Genomic DNA, 22,954 nt, shown 5'->3' with positions numbered 1-22,954 from the left:
CATCCATGGGACCGGACAACATCCCAGGCTGCGTTTTACACGAACTTCAGAATGAACTGGCTCCCCACTTAAGCACCATGTTCAATAATAGCCTCGCATCAGGCTTTGTGCCCAATGAATGGCACACAGCAACTGTTATCCCAATCCACAAAGGGGGAGCCACCACTGATCCCAGGAACTATAGACCTATTAGCCTGACGAGCCTGGTCTGCAAAGCCATGGAACGTATCATCATGGAACTCATAAACAAAGACATTGGTAACCTCCAAACTCTGGATCCCACCCAGTTCGGGTTTGTGAAAGGCAGATCATGCCTCCTGAACCTGATCGACTTCTTTGAGGCAGTCACCAAAGCCGTAGATGAGGGTAAAGTGGTTCACACAGCCTATCTTGACCTCGCCAAGGCTTTCAACACCATCCCCCATTCTGTAATTCTAGCTAAACTCAATAAACTAGATATAAATCCCTATGTCACAAGATGGGTTGCCAACTGGCTCACTGACAGAACCCACACTGTAAAAGTTGCAGACTCCAAATCTGACCTCAAACCAGTGACAAGTGGAGTACCACAGGGTTCCTTCCTGGGACCGCTCCTGTTTGGTATCTACTTCTCTGAAGTACAGGCTAACACAGAAGGCCTCTGGCTAATGAATTTCGCAGATGACTGCAAACTAAGAGCCATAGTCAAGTCCCCAAATGATGTGAACATCCTACAGAAGGGCCTCTCTGAGACAAATGCCTGGTGTCAGAGCCATGGCCTCAAGCTCAATGCCAAAAAGTGCAGTGTCATCCCCTTTGGTAAAAACTCTGTACCCATGAACTACCACATAGGCAGCAATCTACTTAACACCGAATGCGTGATAAGAGACCTTGGGACCCATGTGGACAGTAGTCTCTCCTTTGATAGTCACATCGCCACAGTAGTCAGGAAGTCCTTCTACGTGGCACACCTCATCATAAAAGGGTTCTCGTCCAGGAAAAAAGAGGTAATCGTTACCCTCTACTCATCACTCATTAGACCCATTATAGAGTACAATGCCCCTTTTGGAATGTACCTCACAAGACATCTGCAGCAGCTGGAAAGGTCACAGAAGTACCTCTGGACTCAAACAAATGCCATACACTGACCGCCTCAAAAAACTCCAGCTTTACTCCGTAGCATATCGCCTACTCAGAGGTGATCTCTGCCTAACAAATAAAGCTATGTCAAACCCAGAGCTGTTGGACATGCTACACCTAAAGAAATCCCAATCCCTCCGAGCTACATACTCTAGGGGCCTAAACCTTGTCACCACAATAAACAGGACATGCTGGAGGGATAGATTTCTATCCCAGAGACTTCCCATACTCTGGAACAGGCTACCCATCTATGTCAAGCAAATTTCTTCATTAGCACTCTTCAAGAAAAATCTTGATGAGTGGATGGGAAATAGAAAATACACCCCAGGGATCACTTCTGTGTCTCTGCTCATCAGTGGCACAGGAAAATAACTTTCTTGGGTGGCGTAAGCCAGGGAACCTGGTTGGCTAGGCTTGTATAGGCCCTTGGGCCTATAGCCTAGTACCTACCTATGAACCTATGTAGGGATGTTGCAGTGACTACTCATGCTGGTTAATAATAAGTCCACAATATTATTACCCCTTGTAGAGGTATCAACTAGCTGTTCCAAGGCATTTTCATTGATAAAATCAAGGAATCTCTGGGCATTTGAGTTCTGGCATGAGTAGTTTTTTCCAGTCTATGTTTGGGAAGTTAAAGTCACCCAGGATCAGGGTAAAGGGTTGCGTCTTGACAGATTCAAACAGGTCCAAATAGGCGGATTGGTCATCTTGAGTTAGCTTTGTGGTCCGCTAGCCAGCTACAGTTTGAATAGGGGTCTTATCAATGGTTAACTGCACCTGGAGTGCTCCTGTGAGTCATACTGTTTGACCAGCCTGGAGGTGTGTATGTCTTTAATATATATTGAAACTCCACCTCCTTTGGCCTTACTGCCCACAATTTGGGGTCTGAATGTATGATAGGATGAGTAACCAGGTAAGACTGGTGTGCTCTTTGCAGCTTTGAACCAGGTTTCTGTGACTGCCCAGATGTCAGCATTTTACAGGGTTAGGACTGCTTGCAATGAGGGCAGGTTCATGTTTAGACTCCTAGCATTTAGCAGCATGACCTTTAATTTGTATTTTGTTGAAATTTTTATGTTGCTGGTTTTAACCTCATCACTTTTTCTAAAAAAGGCACTATAGGGGATGAAAGAGCCTTTGCCAAAAGCCTGAAGCCCAGGTGAGACAGATGTAGGCCATCTCTGGCAAAGCATCATGGTCTGTCAATCATATCTTCCCAGGCTGTCAGGTACTGGACCCCCCTGGAATGACACCAGAAACTAAGCCAATTGTTAAAGTCAGTCATTTTCTGTATGTATTGGGGCATCATTCTGGGTGAAAGCAGAATGCTGCTTAAGGCTAGGGGCATACCTGCATGGGACTCATAATCGGTGAGCTCAATCATGTCTCTCTTCATATAGTCCAGAGAGGTACGTCTCAACTAATTCATGCCAACTTGGACTATGACAGAGTCATAACAGTACCTGTTGTTGAGAGACGTGAGTGTGTGTGTGATATGGTGGATTCTGGCACCTGATAGACAATTAACCATGACTTTATCCATATCCAGCCTGGTGAGAGACACATTTGTGTGTCTCCCAACTGAGTGTCCTATGACCAATATGTTGGGTTTATGGTGAATCCTTAGTGGTTGTGAGGCACAGATGTGTGGACTATGCATGGTATGTGGTGTGGAGGGCTGTGGAGATTGCATGTGTTTTTACCTCAGAGGTCTCCTATGTTTGCGTGTGTTTATGTGGAGGACTTCTGCATATATAGGTGTGTATTGTGTAGGTGTGGGTGGTGTTTGAGGTATAGTGACTGTGTTGACAACCTTTTCAGTGCCAGATATACTGGCTTGAGGGGGAGATAGCTTGGACTCTAGGTTCCTAATGTAATTGCATCTCTCACAGATTGTGTTCCTAAGTGGTGGTAGTAGTAGATGGTTGTACATGAGGTAGTTGCTACACTGTCTCAGGATGGCAGGCTGGCAGGAGAAACTGTAGGAAATTGTCCATCCATATTTGTCAGAATCTGAGGAAGAAAGGCCAGGGAGAACTAAGGGGTGGGCCTAAAGCCCAAGTGCTTAAACCAAAACTAAGAGCTTAGAATAACACTTAAGAATAACACTTAATTTAGACAGGCTATAAACAAGCAGTAATAAATGCAGCAGAAAAGATGCAGTTGAACACTTTAGAGAACAGGCAGCAAGTAGCAGGAAAAAGCAAAGCAAGATGAAGTAACAGAGTAGTAGGAAGAAACACAAATTAGAAAAATATAAGCAGCAGACTAAAGTGTCTTTTTTTTAAGTAAAAAGGGAGAGAGCAGGAACATAAGATAATTCAATGTCAAGGGACTAAAGGGTTTTGCCTTCCCAAATGATCTCTGTATTAGGTAGAATGAGCTAAAGAGATGGGAGTGGGAGGAGTGTCCCAGATCAAATTTACAGTAGGGGTGAGCAACTGCAAAAGCCACCAACTTTAAGAACAGAAAAGGAATAGGATGGGGTGTGCTATTACTTATTAGTTGATGGTACAGTTAAGAGTAAATGGAGCATTCAAATTTGTGACAGTGAGTGGAGAGAGGGGTCTGGAAGTAGTGATTCTAGTATTGGACAAAGCAGGAAGAAGTAGGGTGTTGTGTTGGTAACCTTTGGAAGATAGGGCTAGATTACAAAGGAGGTGAGGTTTTGGTGTTAGGTGGAGGGGTGGGTGAGAGGTTAAATGGAGAAAGATTAACTGACAGAATTTGGAAAGTTTTGCAAGGGATGCAATAGGATGAAATGGGGTAGTGATGTAATGATAATTAATTGGTCAGTCTGAAAGGAAATGGAGGGTCTAATCAAGTATGAATTTAGAGTGAGAGAGGTGGGTGGGAACTGGGAGTAAGGTAAAGGAGTGAAGTGAGCCCAATCATAGCAAGGGTAAAAGAATCTTTGCCCCCCTAGCCAGGGTCGAGTCTTGTTTCACAGAAAATCAGTGCTTGCTTCCACAGAAACAGGAAAGAATCCTGAGAGAGCTAGTCACTGGGCCTAAGACATGGAATATAGAGATCTGAAAAGGCGATAACTTTGTCCTGCTTAGCAAGAAATGCTAAAGGCAGAGAAAAAGGGTTTGTTAGAGTACAGCTCTGAGCTAAGAATGCAATGAGCTGTTGATTTGTGAAGGGTACCCAACACTAAATTTTTGAGGGTCCTCTGCCTGCGTATACTCCCTTCCAAATACTACTTTTAAAATTTTATAGTGTTTCACATACACAACAGCTTATATGGCCATTTCTATTATGTTACTTGTTTGGTAGCTGGTGAACAGAAATTTGCCACACACTTCTTTTATCTCAATAGGCAGCATGTGGGAGATGTTTGTTAGTGGACTCTGCATAAAAGATGCAACAGCAGTTAATCTTGAAGTTGTCCATTTCTATTCTATCATTTGGTGGGTGGTAGTTGTAAAGAAGTTTGTCTCACATTTCTATTAGCTCAGAAGGCTGTGTGTCGGAGATGTCTTGTTAGAGGACTGTGCATAAAGGATGTGTAGGTGGTGTATACAGGTAGAGGACAATCACATACAGACTTGTGTAAAAATTATTAAATTGTTGTCATTTATTTATAAAGTCTTGAGGCTGGTATCTTGTTTATTAGTTTACAAGCATATCTTCACAGCAATCTCACGACTGGTGGCGTCCTATATTTTGAAGAGAGGCTGTTTGGATATAAGTTCCTATGATTTTTTTTACTGCTTACTTGATGGAAGTGTATTCAGTAAGTAAGACCTTGGTACCAGATTGTTCTGGTTTTTAGTAGTGTGTACTGTGGACTAGAATATGTCTGATGGCATTTGGGGAGGCATCAGTAGCTCCTTCTGTGAAACAGTGTGTGTGTACGTGTATGCATATGAGTGTAAAGCAGTTTTGGCTAAATCTAATTTACTGTTAATATATGGTTACATTAGAATGTCCTTGGCTACCCCATTTCATCCTATTGCATCCCTTGCAAAACTTTCCAAATGGTGAAATACCATGGATCCAGGGATGATAAATGTGTTCTTCAGCTATACTGTGTAAAGCTTCTTTGGGTATGGTAGATATTAGTTATAACCCAAGACAGTAATGTTCAATTGACAAAGTGCTCTTAAGGTCAGTCATCTGTTGAATTTATAACTGGTGGCAGCAGGATAGCATTCAAACACTGTAATTCCTGTTCTTGATAGTAATGTCCAAGGATACATGGTACATCTAGCTCTGATCAGGTAAGGTAAGTAAATGCAGTGGGGTAATAGGATGGAGGTCCTAACAATTAATAAACAGACACAGCAGATCTGGTACTGTTAGGGATTTTGTTTACAGTACACTTGAAAAAAAATGGGATTCATGACTGATAGTTTCTTAATGTGCACCATGACACAGTTGCAAGCAGCATTAAACATAAAACTGAAGATTTGTCAGAAAGTTATTCTCATGCACATAACATGTAAATCTAATCCTTTCAGCTGAGGAAGTATTATCATGTATGATGTAATGCGAATCGAAGAAAGGAGAAGCATATCACTGATTAAGTAGAAAGGCACCAACTACACTTTCTGGAATTGTGCTTGCCTCCTGAGAGTTTTTGACATTGTGAATTTGATCACTAGTATTTATGTTTAGAAAAAGAGGCAAAAACATATCAAATAAACAGCTGGCACGCTAGGAGGCTTCTCAGTACATTTGAAAAAAAGTGAGTGAGTTAGAATGGGTTTCTTCAGTATCAACACCACATGATTACAACTCAAAACAAATAAAATAGTTTATGTATCAGCCTAAAAATAAACTAACAAAATCACTGATTTTGCTGCCTTGTTTATCAACAAGTTTTATGGATCTCTAGAAGTAGCATATTATCCGCCTAAGAAAAAATCATTGTCATTTAACTGTAAAGTATTGATAACTTGTCATTCCACACCATGAGTGGATGAATGCATGTCTTACACTGAGTATGCATTAAAAATGACTGAGTACTAACCTTCTTATACGTATTTCTTAAAGTAAGAATAATTTTGCTACCTCTTGATGGAAATGCACTGCTAAAGATCTAGGTTGTAAGTGGTCCACTCTACATTTGATAATGTAATAAGAAAAAGCAAGTTGTCTGGTAAATGGTTTATTGAAAATGTGGCTATTAAAGTTATTTTATTTTTGAACATACCAGCTATAGTAAATTATAACTAAGTGCCAAGAGAAATGGAATCACATCCATAAGGAATCAAGAGCGTCTAAAATATGAAAGAAGCAGAATACTCCACAGTGTGACAGCCATGGACAAGAGGCAAATGCAGTCAGGAGGGTGAGACCCTACTCTTCATTTCCTGTTTGCTGCAGTCCTTTGCAGAAAACAGTGTACTTAAAATGCACACCTGCAGTTCAAAAAATGCTCATAAAATGAAACGTTCTACTCCTTCATTCCCATGGCCAAAGCTAAACTGAAATGACAGCTAGAAACTGTCAAGAGTGAAATTCCACAATATCCAGTCAGAACTGTAGTACTTCATATTTCCAGGCCAGTCACTACAAACTTGGTAAAAAAGCTCAATGAAGAAGTGACATGCTCACATCTAGAGTTTTGATAATGTTTCCTGTCCTCATTCAGTCTGATCTGTGTTGTCCTGGCTTCTACACATGAGCAAAAGAATATCACAGAAGTTTGAGAATATCACAAAAACAGTCACAGAAGTTAGTAACAATTGGAGCATCAGAGCACATGGATGTAGGAGTATGGTACTGTTCAGTATAGTTTCAATGTAGTTGTTTGGCAAACACAGAGCGTCAAAAAGGCTATGTCTTAGCACCAAGCTATTACTGTTCAATTTCCTCCAAATACTTCCAATGACATGGATTGGCTAATTTCAAGTGGGAGAGAACTTCATGCTCTATCTGTTCTGTGCCTAAATAATTAAACATAATTTTAGAGCCAGAAATAGGGAAATTAATACATTGTTTTTCTTAGTATCTGCTATATGCGATAGAAAATTCAAACCAGGTGTGGTCGTTAAAGTACACTTGACCAATAGAGTGATATCTCTTGCAAAAATCCTGTACTTCCAATAGAATAATTTTGCATACCTCAGCCTTTCCCCTGGATGTTAGGTGTTTTACTTATCTGTCTTGTGTATTTGTTTAATATTCTTTCCAACTTTTCTAAAGACATTGCAGTGTACACACAGGGCATGTCTTTCTATTATTCTATACGGGGCTGAAGCAAGGACTTGTACAAGAGTACCAGTACAATATCACCTCTGCTATTAATACTACATAAAATGTCCCTCATGATTCTGTAACATCTCATTATACCTATGAAGTGAGCTTCAAAGTTAAGTCTGTCATCATTTACAACACCTAAACCCTTAAAGTTGGATTATGCAATCCTGTCTTGGTTGATGGGATATGGGAAGATGATGTTGCCAGCTCCAAACTGAATAACTTTACATTCTGTAGAGTAAAAAAAATACTCTAATAATGTTTGACCAGTTATGCAGGGAGTCCGTGTAACTGTCTTTGACCATTAACATTACTATTCCCCCCACCTTGTTATCATGTCTATATTTGCTTATCCATACATACATACATACTTCCCAGTTGGGAACACGGTCATAGATAAACAAAAACAAGGAATAGTCATCAACTTACCACTGTGGGATTCCTGTGTTTATTAGCCTATATTGTAAAATGCAATTCTGAATATTAATCCTGAAACTTCTCTTTTCAAAACCAATCCTGTACACATTTAATGATATACTTGTTGAAACTACAGTCAGCTATAACCTGAAGGATTTTATGTGGCACCAAGTTGCAAAGTTTATTCATAGAATGAGCATATTTTCATAGAATTCCAGTATGTTGCTTAGACAAGACTGACCAGGTATAAAACCACGTTTGGGTAATATCCACAAACTGTTCGTGTGGCACACTAAATAGAGGAAATTAACTCACTCAAAAGCCTTACCAATAAGCCTGTTAGGGTTATGGGCCTGTAGTTGCATACATCCTGAGATTTACTTATTTTGGAGTGGGTATAACTAGATTTCCTTCCATGTTTCTGGAGCAAATCTTGTATGTAATGGTTCTTGAGAACTTGAGAATTATAATGCTATCTTCTTTGAATTGCTATTGCTGTGGCTTGCTGTATAAGCTTGAGAGTTTCAAGTGTTCAAAGAACGTGCAGATCAAGGATGAAATATGACTACATTGTTTCAATAAAATAAATTTGTGTGACTTTCTAGAAATGTAAAGCAGATCTGTAGATTAGATAAAGGAAAATCTAAGTAGTAATATAAATTTTTCCTGGTTTCTGCAGGGTTAAAAAACACAAAAAGAAAAATTTAGCAAAGCTAGACTTTCCACTGTGTGATACTTTAAACCTTTTGTATGAGAGGCAACATAGGATATATGCAAAGTACCCGTTAAGGATATCAGGTGTTTCAGCTAAATGACAATACTGACTGTCCATTACTTTTTCTTTTAAGTCTATCTATGGACAATTTCAAGCCAATAAAGCCAACCCCAATTTCAGGCCAAACAAGCTGTGCACATGCATGTTTATGCCTTCTTATGGCATCATCAGCACACCATAAGAGGAATGTTTGACTTTTGGAAACAAGTTGTCGTACCCGACTGATCTCCATAAACATAAGGGTGTCTGCAAAATATCCCAACTAACAAACTAAAACAATGAGTAATAAGGTCACACAGGAAAAACAATTGGTTATAAAACACAAAAAGAAAAATCTAGCAAAGCTAGACTTTCCACTGTGTGAAACCTTAAACCTCTTGTATCAGAGGCAACATGGGATATATGCAAATTACCCTTTAAGGATATCAGGTGTTTCAGCTAAATGGCAATATTGAATGTCTATGATTTTTTCTTTTACTTTTAAGTTTATCTATGGACAATTTCAGGCCAATAAAGCTAATCCCCTCTAGCTCTGGACATGCATGTGTTTGCCTTCTTATGGCATCATCAGCACAGCATAAGAAGAATGTTTGACTTTTGGAAACACAGGGTTGTCATACCCAACTGATGTCCATAAACATAAGGGTGTCTACAAAATATCCCAACCAACAAACTAAAACAATGAGTAATTAGGTCACACAGGAAAACCAATTGGTTAAAAAACACAAAAAGAAAAATCTGATACAAGAGGTTTAAGGTATCACACAGTGGAAAGTCTAGCTTTGCTAGATTTTTTTTTTGTGTTTTTTAACCAACTGGTTTTCCTGTGTGACCTTATTATTCATTGTTTTGGTTTCTGCAGGGTGCAAAAGACAGTACCACACAAGTATTCATAAAATCTAAGCTGTAGAAGGGGCTTTGACAGGGAAAAAATACCTGTGGTTGAGATGACTGGAAAAGTTGTCACCAGTGTCCAGTTCATTTTAACATTTGTGAGTGTTGCAAGAAGAAGATGCTTTAGAAAGCATGCTGTCAAAATAGTTACTATTTTGGAGATCAAAATATAAACACTGTAATTATTTAATTTATTTAATAGGGCATTGCAACAACAAGTACAGTTATAAGAGACCATTTTGGGGATTCAAAAGAACTTTGACTGCTGATGGTAAGAGCTGTGGCCAAAAGAGACTATTTCAACAATCATGGAAAATGCATTTGAGGGATATGTTATCCTCAATGAGGAAAGACCTTATTATTGGCTAATTTGCATGTCTATGAATCACCCATAATTATAGTGAGTGCAGATCGGCACTTTCCTACTGTAAACAACAATGGTGGCTGATGCATCGAATCGGCATAGGCAACCTGTGGTATCTTCTTATTTTTGTTCTTGTCCTTGTAAATCATAGATCTGTACAGTTAGTCAATAATGCAAGTTATTAGAGTTTCATTCTTATTGTTCATCAAGTGCATTGTAATGCTACACACGCTGCTCTATAATTTATTTATTTATTTCCAGTTTGATTACCGGGGAAGTCCACTGGGCCCAGTGAGCCCTTTTGCAGTGGAGGCCCGGGGAGAAAAGCTCCATGAAACAGATTACAGTAAAGATAGCAGTTCAATAAAAATAAAAGTACAAGTAGAAATACATATCAAATAATACAAAGCATGAGCAATATTGTCCATAGTGGAAAAATATCGTGCAGATACATTTTAACAAATTCACACAGTTGAAGTCAAAAGCTATTTACAGAGTGTGAGAGATCATATGGGAATTAGCTATAGAAGGTTACAGCCAGCTATAAGGTGTTTAGGAACTCAGGAGGATACCCTTCCAGGGGCTTTTGTTAGAGAGTTCTAGGTAGGGAGAATGCAGTTACATTTCCATTTGGAGGAGAGGTAGGTGTAAAGTTTAGTTTTGAAGTTGTTTGTGTTTGACATTGTCCTTAGGAGAGAGAGTTCCATTTCTTATCTAAGGAGAAGGAGAGGAGACGTTGTCCAGCAGGACGTTTAGGTTTGTGGACAGTAATTACATTTTGGTGTTCAGATCTGAGAGATGTATTTGGGGTGTATGGGGGAAGGATGTTAGTTAGAGTGGGGCATTTGGTTGGATTAAATATTAGTCTATGTGCTGTAGTGAGCTGGAGGAAGTCCAGGTAATTTGTGAATTCTAACCAGTTGAGGGAATGGAGGGTAACACTGTGATGAGTGGAATGTTTGGCTTTGGTGGCAAATTTAGAAATGTTATTAGAACCGCTTTCAAGCTTGGAGGTGATGGAAGAGGATAGGTTAGTTAGTAGCTGTGCACCGTACAGAAGGGAGGGAAGGAGGTAAGAGGAAGCCAGAGTATGCCTATAAACCTTTTAAGTTGAGTCCAAGATATTTCTAGAATGGTTAGTGTGCCATTTTACCAGTAGAAGATGCACTGATGAGAAATACTGTTCACACAGGATGCTTTGACTGTTTACAGTTCAGAAAATAATGTATTTAAATATGATGCTATATGACAATGACTTGTGCAGCTACAGCTGTTGTGGAATCTGAAGGAAAGCAAACTCTGGTAGGCCAAGTTAGTCATGGCGATGCATTTTCCAATTCTAGGTGCAAAGGAAAAGTAGAACAGAGAGCAACATTTTCATTTTATGACATTAGTTAATTCTTGATGGTACTTGTTGACAAAATCAGCAGCTTACCTAAAATAACATTATACAAAATAATAAATGGCACTTGTATGCAAGGGATAAGGGCATTCTTACCCACAGATACATGTGAGAGAACCTTGAGTGATTACCTAGATTTCATGTTGAGATAAAAATGAATGGATTACTCTACTATCCTCCCCACTGCTGGACTGAAATGCATGTGTGTGTGTGTGTGTGTGTGTGTGTGTGTGTGTGTGTGTGAGTGTGTGAGACTTTGTGTATGTCTGGGTGGTTACAGTGCAGGGGGTGGTGGTAGTACGTATGTGGCTATTTGTTATTCTTGTAGTACAGTGTTCAAAAACATGTTGGAGGGAGGGAGGGGATGCTTATTTTTGCAAAGTGGAGTCTCTTTTATTTTATTTGTATTTTTTTACTGTGGTAGTGTACTGATCTACAGGGAATATTTTCAGACTCAGACCAGGAGCGCTGCCTGGTTAAGTGACTTGCTCAAAAATCACACTGTCAGGTAATGGAGCCTGAGGGAATCAAACCCTGGATGACAGGAAGATTTATTATTAATTAATTTATTTACATTTGTTTACTGGCGTAGTGCACTGATCAATATTGACCAATTTCAGGCTCAGCTTGTGTGAAATGCAAAACATTTCTCAAATATGTTTGCAACAACAGAATAGTTCAGACTAATTACATAGAACAGTGAACAAGCACAGTGCAATGTACAATCACGCAGGGTGTAACATACAATATATCTCAAACGTTCTGACAGTTGGAGTGGAGGAACAACCTAATCTTTGGCAAGCTCTCCCCACCGACATTAAAGAAATGAATACTTATTCCAAATTCAATCTGCAACTCAAAAAGTACTTCTTCCATCCATGCCAAACCTCTCTCTTTTCTAAGTGTCTTCTCCTCTCTCAAGATTCACTGAAGACTGATCCACTTTAGAAGTTAATGTATATTTCATTCAAGCAAATAATTGCCTTTATGTCTTCCTAACTTACGCCTTCAGCAGTTTTAAAACACAATGCATGTAATATGTTTTAGAACCATGTGCATGTGACTGGTCTCAAGTCAGCCTATGACTCAATCACTTCAACACTTGAATTAACAATAACTTTAAATAAAAAATTCTAGACATAACACAATGAGTCACTTAAATCCGACATATATGAAAATGTGATTTCAAAAGCAATTCAAAGATTACAACTTAATTTCCATGCCACTGCTAATACTAGAGTGTCAGCTGCACAGATGATACATATTTCTCTTTTCTATGCACATCATTTACTCTCTGCCTTATAAATAAGATCCTATCAGAGTATGAACTGGTTTACAAAGAAAATACCAAGCTTGCCTCCAAATTACTGTAGGATATGATGTCCATTCTGCTGATTAACTGAAACTTTAGGTCTACCTCTCCATGGTACAATTTCCATGTACTCATACGATTCTCTAATCACTGAAGTGCACTTATTTTTCTAAAACCTCATCCTTTTGTATTCTTCCTTGGATGCAAAGGTATTAAAACCATGTCCATTTGAAAGCAACGCAGCCACAAAAGAAATGGCACTGAAGTCTTATGAGCTCCAAATAGATAAGTACCAGCATAAGACTCCTGCTGTCAGACTCACCTCATTTTCCTTGTTTTTGAAAAAGCATTAGAATGCCTGGCTCTCATCATCTTTGTTTTGTGATTATAAAATTATAATAATATAATTCAAGTTATTGTTTGGTTTATTTTTGTTTTGTGCCATCCCTTATTCTTTATGCTTTCTACACATCCATCTAATACTCACCCCCCTAAGTGCCTTTCCCTATGCTCGCTTGTTATCTAATGCCTTTCCCTATGCTCGCTTCTTATCTAATGCCTTTCTCTATTCTCGCTTCTTATCTAATTCCTTTCTCTATTCTCGCTTCTTATCTAATGCCTTTCCCTATGCTCGCTTCTTACCTAATGCCTTTCTCTATGCTCGCTTCATATCTAATGCCTTTCTCTAGTCTCGCTTCTTATCTAATGCCTTTCTCTATTCTCGCTTCTTATCTAATGCCTTTCCCTATGCTCGCTTCTTATCTAATTCCTTTCTCTATGCTCGCTTCTTATCTAATGCCTTTCTCTATTCTCGCTTCTTATCTATGCCTTTCCCTATGCTCGCTTCTTATCTAATGCCTTTCTCTATGCTCGCTTCTTATCTAATGCCTTTCTCTATGCTCGCTTCTTATCTAATGCCTTTCCCTATGCTCGCTTCTTATCTAATGCCTTTCTCTAGTCTCGCTTTTTATCCTATTGGTTTTGTACTTATCATGTTATTATATATTCTTGTGCTGCATTTGTTAATTGTATAATTTTTGTGAAGATTTTATTCATGGGCCGCTACACTAAAATTGGCCTTTCCTTAGTTTGATTTCTCCAACAACAACCAGAAAAAAAAGAAAACTAAATAAATAAAACATACTTTGCAAGTTCTTGGGTTTCCCTGAGGTGTCTCAAGCTTGCTGCAGCTATCAGATGTTTGGTGTTTCCACATTCTGTGTAATAATTCATACATTTTTTGCATATTAAGTAATGGATGTGCTTGCTCCTGAAAGAAATAAAGTTGTCAGTTTTTCACTTGCAAAACTCTAAGTTTCTACTCCAAATAAAAGGAAATGCTCCAGCTAAAAACACTCCAGGTGTGAAGCTTTTAGCTGTCTTTGATGTTTTGTTATGGGTACCCAGCACATGATCTTTCTCCGTAAGTAACCTTTACTATAAATCATGGAATATCATTTTTCGCCTCACAGTAAATCGCTATCCAGTTTGATTCTCAGCTAGAGCGTCTTCTGTGCGGAGACATGCATGAATGGGTGTACCTTCGTTGAAGGTTGTGCGTCAGGGCTGGCAACTCGGCATGTAAAAATTTACTGCCAATCCTTAGCAGACCGGAGTTCCGCTGTGGCGATCCCTAACCGGGAAAAGCCGAAAGACACAACAACACAAGTTTATAAAGCTCAGCTTTTTCTTCAAGAATATTCTAACATTGTTCAAATGAGTGAGAAGTGTGAAGACTTTAAGTTAATCACACTTCATTGCCTAATCATTTTGTCATCATACATGCACAACAGCGTCTTCATCATACCACATTAAACATAACCTAAATTAAAACTTCTTTTAGTGCCAGCTTATGTAGACCACAGCTAGTACATATTCTTGTAAGTATGTATTTAATTTTAGTAGCATTTTAAAGTGTTGCTCTGGGACACATTTATATATTTTTTGATGCCTGTGCATCTGGCACCCACTCAAAAGTGTGAAACTTGATAACATGAGTGAAAAATAAACTGCGATTAAAACAACAAATGGAATTCTCTGTCACTATTCAGCCCCTGATGTAAAGGGCAGCTTACACCACTCCCCTAATATATATATATATATATATATATATATATATATATATATATATATATATATATATTTATGAATTCTGAGACCAAATTACCTTTGAACATGGGGAATATTCTGAGATACCACAAGTTTAGATTTAATATATAACCTTCCATATTTACAATTTTTGGTTCTGCTGGTTGACAGTCACATTTATGGTATTAAAAATTTCGACAGACACTCCTGTTGTCCGACCACTATGCATAATATGATGGTAAAATGTCAGAAGGACATCTTAATTCAGCACAGTGACAAAAAAGAGGGCAGCTGTTTCTTCATGTGTGCAAGTCTAATCTTTGCACTTGCAACAGAGCCTTAATAACATGCCTGTGATTTGAAGGTAATGCTCCTGTTAATTATCAAACCATATGGACAGTACAGTGCTAGATGACATTGGTTTCTGATTTTTGTGGTAAATCTGAAAATTATGTTGCTTTTCACCTTGACCATTAAGTCTACTGTGGTCTGTGGTGTACAAGGGTTTCAAGCTTTCAACTGAATGGTGTCTTCATTTTTACACTGCCTAATATAATTCTGAAGCAAAGGCAGCCAGTGATTGCAATGTGTAGTGGAAGCAAAATGAACTACAAAAAAGAGGAGGAAAACAGTTCCTAGACAGTTACTAAGTATGTAGTCTAGGAAACCATTAAGGACCCTATCTCAAATTCCCAGCTGTTCTAAAGCACTGTCTTGTTAAGTGCCTTGTTCATGGTAACACAGTAGGTAAATGAAGGTGGAAAGATTGGCTCTATATTCATCATCATCATCTTCTTTCAGCTGTTCCTGTTAGGAGTCGCCACAGCAAATCACCTGTTTCCATTTCTTCCTGTCCTCTGCATCTTGCTCTGTCACACCAACCACCTGCATGTCCTCTCTCACCACATCCATAAACCTTATCTTAGGCCTTTCTCTTTTCCTGTTACCTGGTAGCTTCATCCTTAGCATCTTTTTCCCAATATACTCAGCATCCCTCCTCAGCACATGTCCAAACCAACGTAATCGTGCCTCTCTGGTTTTGTCTCCAAACCTTCCAACCTGGGCTGACCCTCTAATAAACTTATTCCTAATCCTGTCCACCCTCGTCACACCCAGTGCAAATCTTAACATCTTTAATTCTGCCACGTCCAGCTCAAAATCCTGCCTTTTTGTCAATGCCACTGTCTCCAACCCATATAACATAGCTGGTCTCACTACCCTCTTGTAGATCTTCCCTTTCACTCTTACAGGTACTCGTCTGTCACAAATCACTCCTGACATTCTTCTCCACCCACTCCATCCTGCCTGTACTCTCTTCTTTACCTCTCTTCCACACTCACCGTTACTCTGAAACTATATTATATAATGTCAAAAGATGAATTCATCGAATATGTTCACATTAACACACATTAACAACAAACACTGAAATTGCTAAATGGCCACTTCAGCAAATTTTTTCCCCAGGGGAAAAATCGCTTGGCTGTCATCAGGGATTTTCCCTTTTCCCAACTGTAGTGCGATCTCAGAGTTGGTGTGTTCAGTTAGGGGGTGTGGGGAAAGCCCCCCACTATGTAGGGTTTGAATGTTTGCTTTGTGTTTCTTCAGTTAAGCAATTTTTTCCCGGGAAATATTTGCTGAAGTGGCCATTCAGCAATTTCACTGTTTGATGTTTATGTGTCGATAAAGACATATTCGATAAATTCGTCTTTCGACAATATAATATAGACCCGAAAGATTCATACAAAGCACCCTTGGGACAGGAAGCAGCTCATTAAAAAGTCACAGCATTAGTCCTCTGCACTGCTACACAGTTTCATCTGGCTGACTGTAAATGTTTTAGGTTCATAGGTTAGTACTAGGCTAACTACCCTTTTGGACCATTTTAAGCCTAGCCAATTACCCCATGTCAGAATCAAACCCTGTACCTTGTGTTTCTAAGGTAAACACCTTAACCATTATGCCAACCTCCCACCCCTAATGTTTCATTTATGAGGGAAGTAAGCCTAGCCAATTACCCCATGTCAGAATCAAACCCTGTACCTTGTGTTTCTAAGGTAAACACCTTAACCATTATGCCAACCTCCCACCCCTAATGTTTCATTTATGAGGGAAGTAATCCCTCATGTTTATTTTTGAATAAGTGTGCCTTGGTATGTATCTAGGGGGTTTCACTTCATAATCTCAAATTACTGAATGCTTGAAATTCAGTAACCAGAGACCATGAAGTCGAACCATTCACAACACCAAAACCACAATCCTGAATCACACAATCACAAACATACATACACCACTTAACATACACACCATTCCACCCACAGCGCACAAACCACACAACCCTACACTACATATAAGCAGGGGGGCAAGCCCCCCTGCACCCCCCCACACCCCCTACTTATATATACCAACTCCGAGGTCACACATAACATAAAAAAAAAACTCACACCATGCCATCCTCCACTTGCACGCACACAAATACACATCACACATACACAAACACCAACAAATCCAACACTCACACTTACACCTCCCTACCTTTACCCACACACACAATGTACAAAAACACACACAAACACTCACTTACCTGCCATTTCAGGCACCATAATACTACACGCGACGTACCGGAAGTGCATAAGCGTGGATTCGAGATATTTGAATTAGCTCTTATGCACTTTCGGCATTCTGGTTTTCAGCTTCATGGTCTCGGGTTACTGAATTTCGAGCATTCAGTAATTCGAGATTATGAAGTGAAACCATCTAGGGCTGACACCTTTCATTGTGGCCAAAACCGGGGTAACGCCACACCCCTTGCATTACCAGTATTCATGCCCAGCCCCACCCTTTCTCCCACCCCACACTCCACCCATTTTGTGATGTCACTGTGACATCATCTGGAGGGAGCACCCTCTTTTTCCATTCATAATGCCTGCTTTTGGCTGATATACAAACTCCGATAGTCTGTTTCCTTTTTTGAAACAGAATACCGGAGTTTGTACAATGTTTTCCGGACTACTGGAGAATTAATTTGATTTCTGGATAGTCTGGAAAAAAACGGAGAGGTGGCAACCCTGTATGTATCCTTCAATTCTCTCTTACAATTATTATTTTCCTATTCATATAATATCCAGCTTCCAATCCCAAACGTCTAGCTAAGAACATCTTTAAAAAGACAGTGATTGTGTTTAAAAGCTGCCTATTTTATAGTCCCTGTAAGACATTTTGAGGGTTATTTATCAGTTCTCTGCTAAAGGTAAGGATTATGAAAAGATAATGATGCATCTGTAATGTGGACAAATTCAGCTCACTGTATTACAAGCTTGTCTTAAACTGATGACATGTGATTAAATGTGAAATTGAGTTAACAAATGAAAGTCAATTCAGTTTCTTGGAGGTGGCATTTCTTTTATCAATCTTACATTATAGTGTAACTAACATTTTATTTACTTAAGTATTTTTTGTGCATCCATTCTAACTGGCTGGTAAATTCTTAGCCAACATGACTTTTACTAGCACCACCTGGTTGACACGGAGGCTACAGTCAGAGTTGATGAATGGCTTTTACATTCTCTGTACTTTACTATTGCTGTATAATGCAGGGCACTGTGAGTGAGTTTAATACTGATGCTGTGAGTGAGTCTAGTACTGTCACTGTGAATGCATTTAGTAATTATTCTGAGTCTGTTTAGAACTGATGCTGTGAATGTATTTAGTACTGACACTTTGAGTGTGTGAAGTACCGATGCTGTGAGTGACATTAGTACTGATGCTGTGAGTTTAGTACTGACACTGTGAATGCATTAAGTACTGACTCTCTGAGTAAGTTTAGTACCGACACTGTAAATGCATTCAGTACTGATGCTGTGAGTGAGATTAGTACTGACACTGTGAGCGAGTCTAGTACTGTCAGTGTGAATGCCCTTAGTAATGACTCTGTGAATGTATTTAGTACTGATGCTGTGAGTGTAGTACTGACATTGAGAGTGAGATTAGTAACGATGCTGTGAGTGAGATTAGTATTGATGCTGTGAGTTTAGTACTCCTCCTCCAAAGTACTAAATATAGCTAACTTTGTATGCTAGTAAGACTGGAGTAAATATGAATCACTGAAAAGTATTTGTTGACATGGACTCAACATGATGTGTGTCAACTGATGGTGTCAAACAAAATCAGAGTGACTCAGGAAGTAATTTTATGTAATACATTTGTATGTTTTTTAGTGAACCATCTTAAGCAATGACTATTTAGGTAAGATTATTTTAATTTGTTAATATTGCTGAAATATGGGGCTAAATAATTCAAGTGCCATGGGGTTAACAAACAACAATTACAGAATTACCAAGCAGCTTGAAATTTTGCATGTATTTAGTCACTAGATGTTATGCATGGGAGCCCTACAGTTTGTTACTGGCCAGTTGACTGACATACAAATGTTGTCACTGAAAGATTGCTACTGTCTTCTGGTGTCTTTCCATGGCAGTTAGACTTAGAGAAGAGCAAGAAGGCAAGTGTTGCATTTCCTCCCATCACCTCTCTCAAACTGAATTGGTGCGTGAGATTTTTTTAAAATGTTTTTGTTTTATGTTTTTTGGCTTACCATTTTTGATATTCAATTTTCAATAAAGGGTGAGCCAAAAAGTATGCTTTGATGGCTTATAAGTAAACCTGTGTGGGTAAAGTTACAGGAGGTCACTGCATTGGTGGTCTAGTGGCTTTAATTCAAAAATTTTAAACAGTGATGGATTTCACAACAATCTGTTGCATTGTGTAAGCCAGCACAGCCCTTTTATAAAGTTTTTGCTCTTTAATCCACTACTGGGAAACCATGGATTTGGTATATATAATTTAGGAAGGCATGTTGGGGGTCAAGCCCCCATGGAGATGCAGATTGGCTTGCCTCCAGCGAAAAAGATTTTGTGTTTTTTTTATATATTGTTTCACCATTTTTGATATTTAATTTTCAATGAAAAGTGTGCTGTAGAAGTGTAGTTTGATGGCTCATAGGTAAACTGTGTGTGTGTGTGTGTGTGTGTGTGTGTGTGTGTGTGTGTGTGTGTGTGTGTGTGTGTGTGTGTGTGTGTGTGTGTGTGTGTGTGTGTGTGTGTGTGTAGTATAGCTAGGATGGGACAAAGGAGGCAATGGCCCTGGGTCCAAAGTGTTAGGATGTGAGATCAGCTATCCAATCCACATTCTGATTCCCAATTGCTTTTTTAGTGTAAATATCAGCTTTTAAAAGCCGGTAATGGATTTGTCATCCAACCTGAGCACCATAGTGCTCCATGTGTGGTCTAAAGTAAAATAACTGCTTGCTACGTTCTAGTAAGCAGTTTGATATAGTTTAAAAAATGTTTTAAACCAAAACCAGAGTGCTATAGCATTCCCTGTGGGATATAAACTGCAGGAAGCAGTTTGCTTCAGTTTAAGACCAACAAAAACATTTTTTTTTGTTTAAGAACTAAATCCTGGGTGGGCAGTACAGTGGTGTAGCAGTTAGCATTGTTACCTCAGAGCAAGAGTTTCTTCGGTTTGATTCTTGGCTGGGGTGCCTTCTGTGAGGGGTCTGCATGGGCTTTCTCTGGGTGCTTCAGTTTCCTCCCACATTCCAAAGACATGCAGTAGGTGGACTGGACACTCTAAATTGGCCCTAGGTGTATGTGTGTGCATGTGAATGTGTGTGGTGCACCCCCTGAGGAGGTTTGGGCCTTGGGCTAGCAACCTGAGCCTGTAAAACCTGTAACTGCTATAGAAACAATGAGAACTGAAAGGTGCTCATCACCCAATGTACCACAAGGTGCATAAACAGGAAAGAGCGAGAGAAATGGTAGGTACTGTAGCACTCCTCACATGGCAAAAATATAACAACTTCTTGCTAGTTTTTTTTTAAAGAAACAAATCCTTTATCTTTTACGTTTTAGCAAGCAGTTCCTAAAGTAAAAGAAAAATGTTTTTTTTTAATTAAATTGAGTGGAATTAGGGTTGGGTGGCAGGGTGCAGAAGTGAGACCTGATTTCCCCCTCCTTTCTGCTCCAGCCATTTTGTGTATCTGGCCACCTAGTTGGTGTGACAGTGGAAGGTACATTATTTTGCGGTCTTCACTTGAAGAGCTGAGGGGTTGAGGCACTAGTTTGTGTTACCAGAACAGGGAGCTGGTTGAACCAGCTACCCTTCTGTACATATATATGAAAATATAATTATGTCACGAAAGGTAGAAAATTTGAGAGAGAATCACAAAGGTGGAACAAAAAGAGAGAATCACAAAACAGTGAACACTTCTCTCCCACTAAAAAAAAGCCCTGTATAAGTAAGCCTCAGCTACAAAACTGAGATTGTCTTGCTAGTGATACTGTTAGGGAAAGAGTTTTTAGTAACATATTGTGTAGGGTTATGGCTAGGGGCAGGGCTAGGTTTAGGGTTAGTACACATGAGTAAGGTGGGTAAGGGGCTTTAACCTAACAGTATCACTACAAAAGACAAAAGGACATACTGTACAACACCCACAACATAAATCATATACAACACAGAATTTATCTCTTTACCTAACCCTAACCTGCGAACACTTGAATATTCACAACAACTGCTCTAACAGTCTTGGACATCTTCACAACCACCACGTTTTCATTCAAATGTTAATTTTTCTGCAGCCACCTGTAAAAACTGAGGATTTTCTATTTTGCTACATGGAGTGTTAATGTTGATTCCCAAGGTTTTATATATTTTGGGTTAAATAATCACATGCTGTTAGAATGAGATGAGATTATTTATAGTGGTTCAGTTGTATACATAACCCGTCATCTACAGAAAACTGTTCAGGAAGGATTTACTACTTTTCTAGCCAACAGTGAGTTTCACTTGATTTTGGAAATGGGTGCTGAGAACCTATGATCTTGAATGTGCTATAAAATACTAGCATGGTTTTGGTTATCTAGTAATTCTATAAGAAGAAGTTGTGCTTTTGTCCTGGGTCATGGATGAAAAAGGTCCAGTAGGGATCAATGTACACTGCCAATTTAAAAACATTCATGGGCCAATGCAATGCTGAAAAGTCAAGATACAAAGCACAACTGTCTGTTTTGTAGCTTAACATAATACATGAGTCTTGCAGCAGCATGCAGACTGGGTAAAACAGGTCGTTAGATTCATAAAAACACACAAAGTATCTCAACAGCTTAGATTATGGCCATAGTGGCAAACCAGATATGTTAAGGGAAAAAAGGAGAAAAACAATGATGCTTAAAACTGAAATGTAACTGCTTTGATGTTATATCTATTCAGTTTTATAGTAACTTTTTGTTTAGCTGTTTACTGAAATGTTGTATGTATCTAATAAATAATGACTTATAATGGAAGTACTGTTTTGTTTTCAGGCACTTTTGGGGTCATCTGTCAAAGCAACCATCATTTCCTGGGTGGGATGAAACAACACTATCAAGTGTTTGAGTGTGATAATAAGCCTCGTATGTATGGTGAGTCCTTCAAGGTGGTACGGGTGTACTACCTAATGGCAGTTGAGCTGGAGTGGGATTATTCACCAGACAGAACTTGGGAGTTGGCACGACACAATCGTGCAGGAAATGAAAGGTAATGCTATCACATTAAAAGGGTGACTTAAGGATATTATTACTGTTTTGTGTTCATATTTTCAAGCTGCAATGAATACCATGCAAAAACTCATATATACAGACATTTATACTTTAACATGTTGCCTTGAAAAAGAGTAATGTGCCTTTAACTATTTGTTAGGTGCCTTTAAATGTATTGCTGTATGGAGGAGGAGAATATTCTCTCAGATGTCACCCAGATAAAGTTCTTATTTGGCAGTTAGGACATTATATAAGAAGTTGCCTAAAGGCTGCAAGGCAGGAAGTTAGTTTCTCACTGCAGGATGATCTAAAGAACGAACCTGAAGAATTGTGAAATAAGAAGGCCCAGTCATGGTCTGTACCTTGTGAAAGTACTTGCTTACTGAGCTGGAGTAGAGGTGTGCAGCCTTGGACTTTTGTTTTAATGTCAGCCTGAAACGTGGAAAAGCTGTGGTGACCATGTATCTTGGTGAAAAATAACAATGTACTGTGTATTTTGTTTCGATCTTCAAAGCTGTGTGTTTTATGATTTGGGTTTTCTTTTAAATTGTAATTATAAACCTGTACACAAACACACACATTAGGCAGACAGATAGGTACTGATAAGCTAGACATTCATAGGGGCAGCTGTCAAGGTTATGCCAAAATTTAGATTGTGAGATGGAAATTATTCCATAGTCATGGAAGATCATGTGTGTAGTAAATCTGTGATGTTGCAAAAAGAACTACGACAAAACAACTCAAACTATTACAAGCAAAAAAAAAAAAACGGAACTGTGGACAACCCATACAATCA

The 22,954-nt window shown here is 39.0% G+C and overlaps 1 protein-coding gene across 2 annotated transcripts in view; it reads left to right on the top strand.

The window, feature by feature from the left end:
- The window catches only part of HEPH (hephaestin), a 995,050-nt gene that overhangs the window by 623,556 nt on the left and 348,540 nt on the right, over positions 1-22,954 (top strand). For both annotated transcript variants that reach the window (XM_044057195.1, XM_044057196.1), the window contains exon 13: positions 21,943-22,156. In XM_044057195.1, the coding sequence (XP_043913130.1) occupies positions 21,943-22,156 (214 nt within the window). The remainder of the gene's footprint in view (positions 1-21,942; positions 22,157-22,954) is intronic.

Source organism: Protopterus annectens, chromosome 15.part0, assembly GCF_019279795.1.
Source record: "Protopterus annectens isolate FY-2018-M chromosome 15.part0, PAN1.0, whole genome shotgun sequence".
Lineage (NCBI taxonomy): Eukaryota > Metazoa > Chordata > Ceratodontiformes > Protopteridae > Protopterus > Protopterus annectens.
This window is presented reverse-complemented; position numbering and strand designations above follow the sequence as displayed.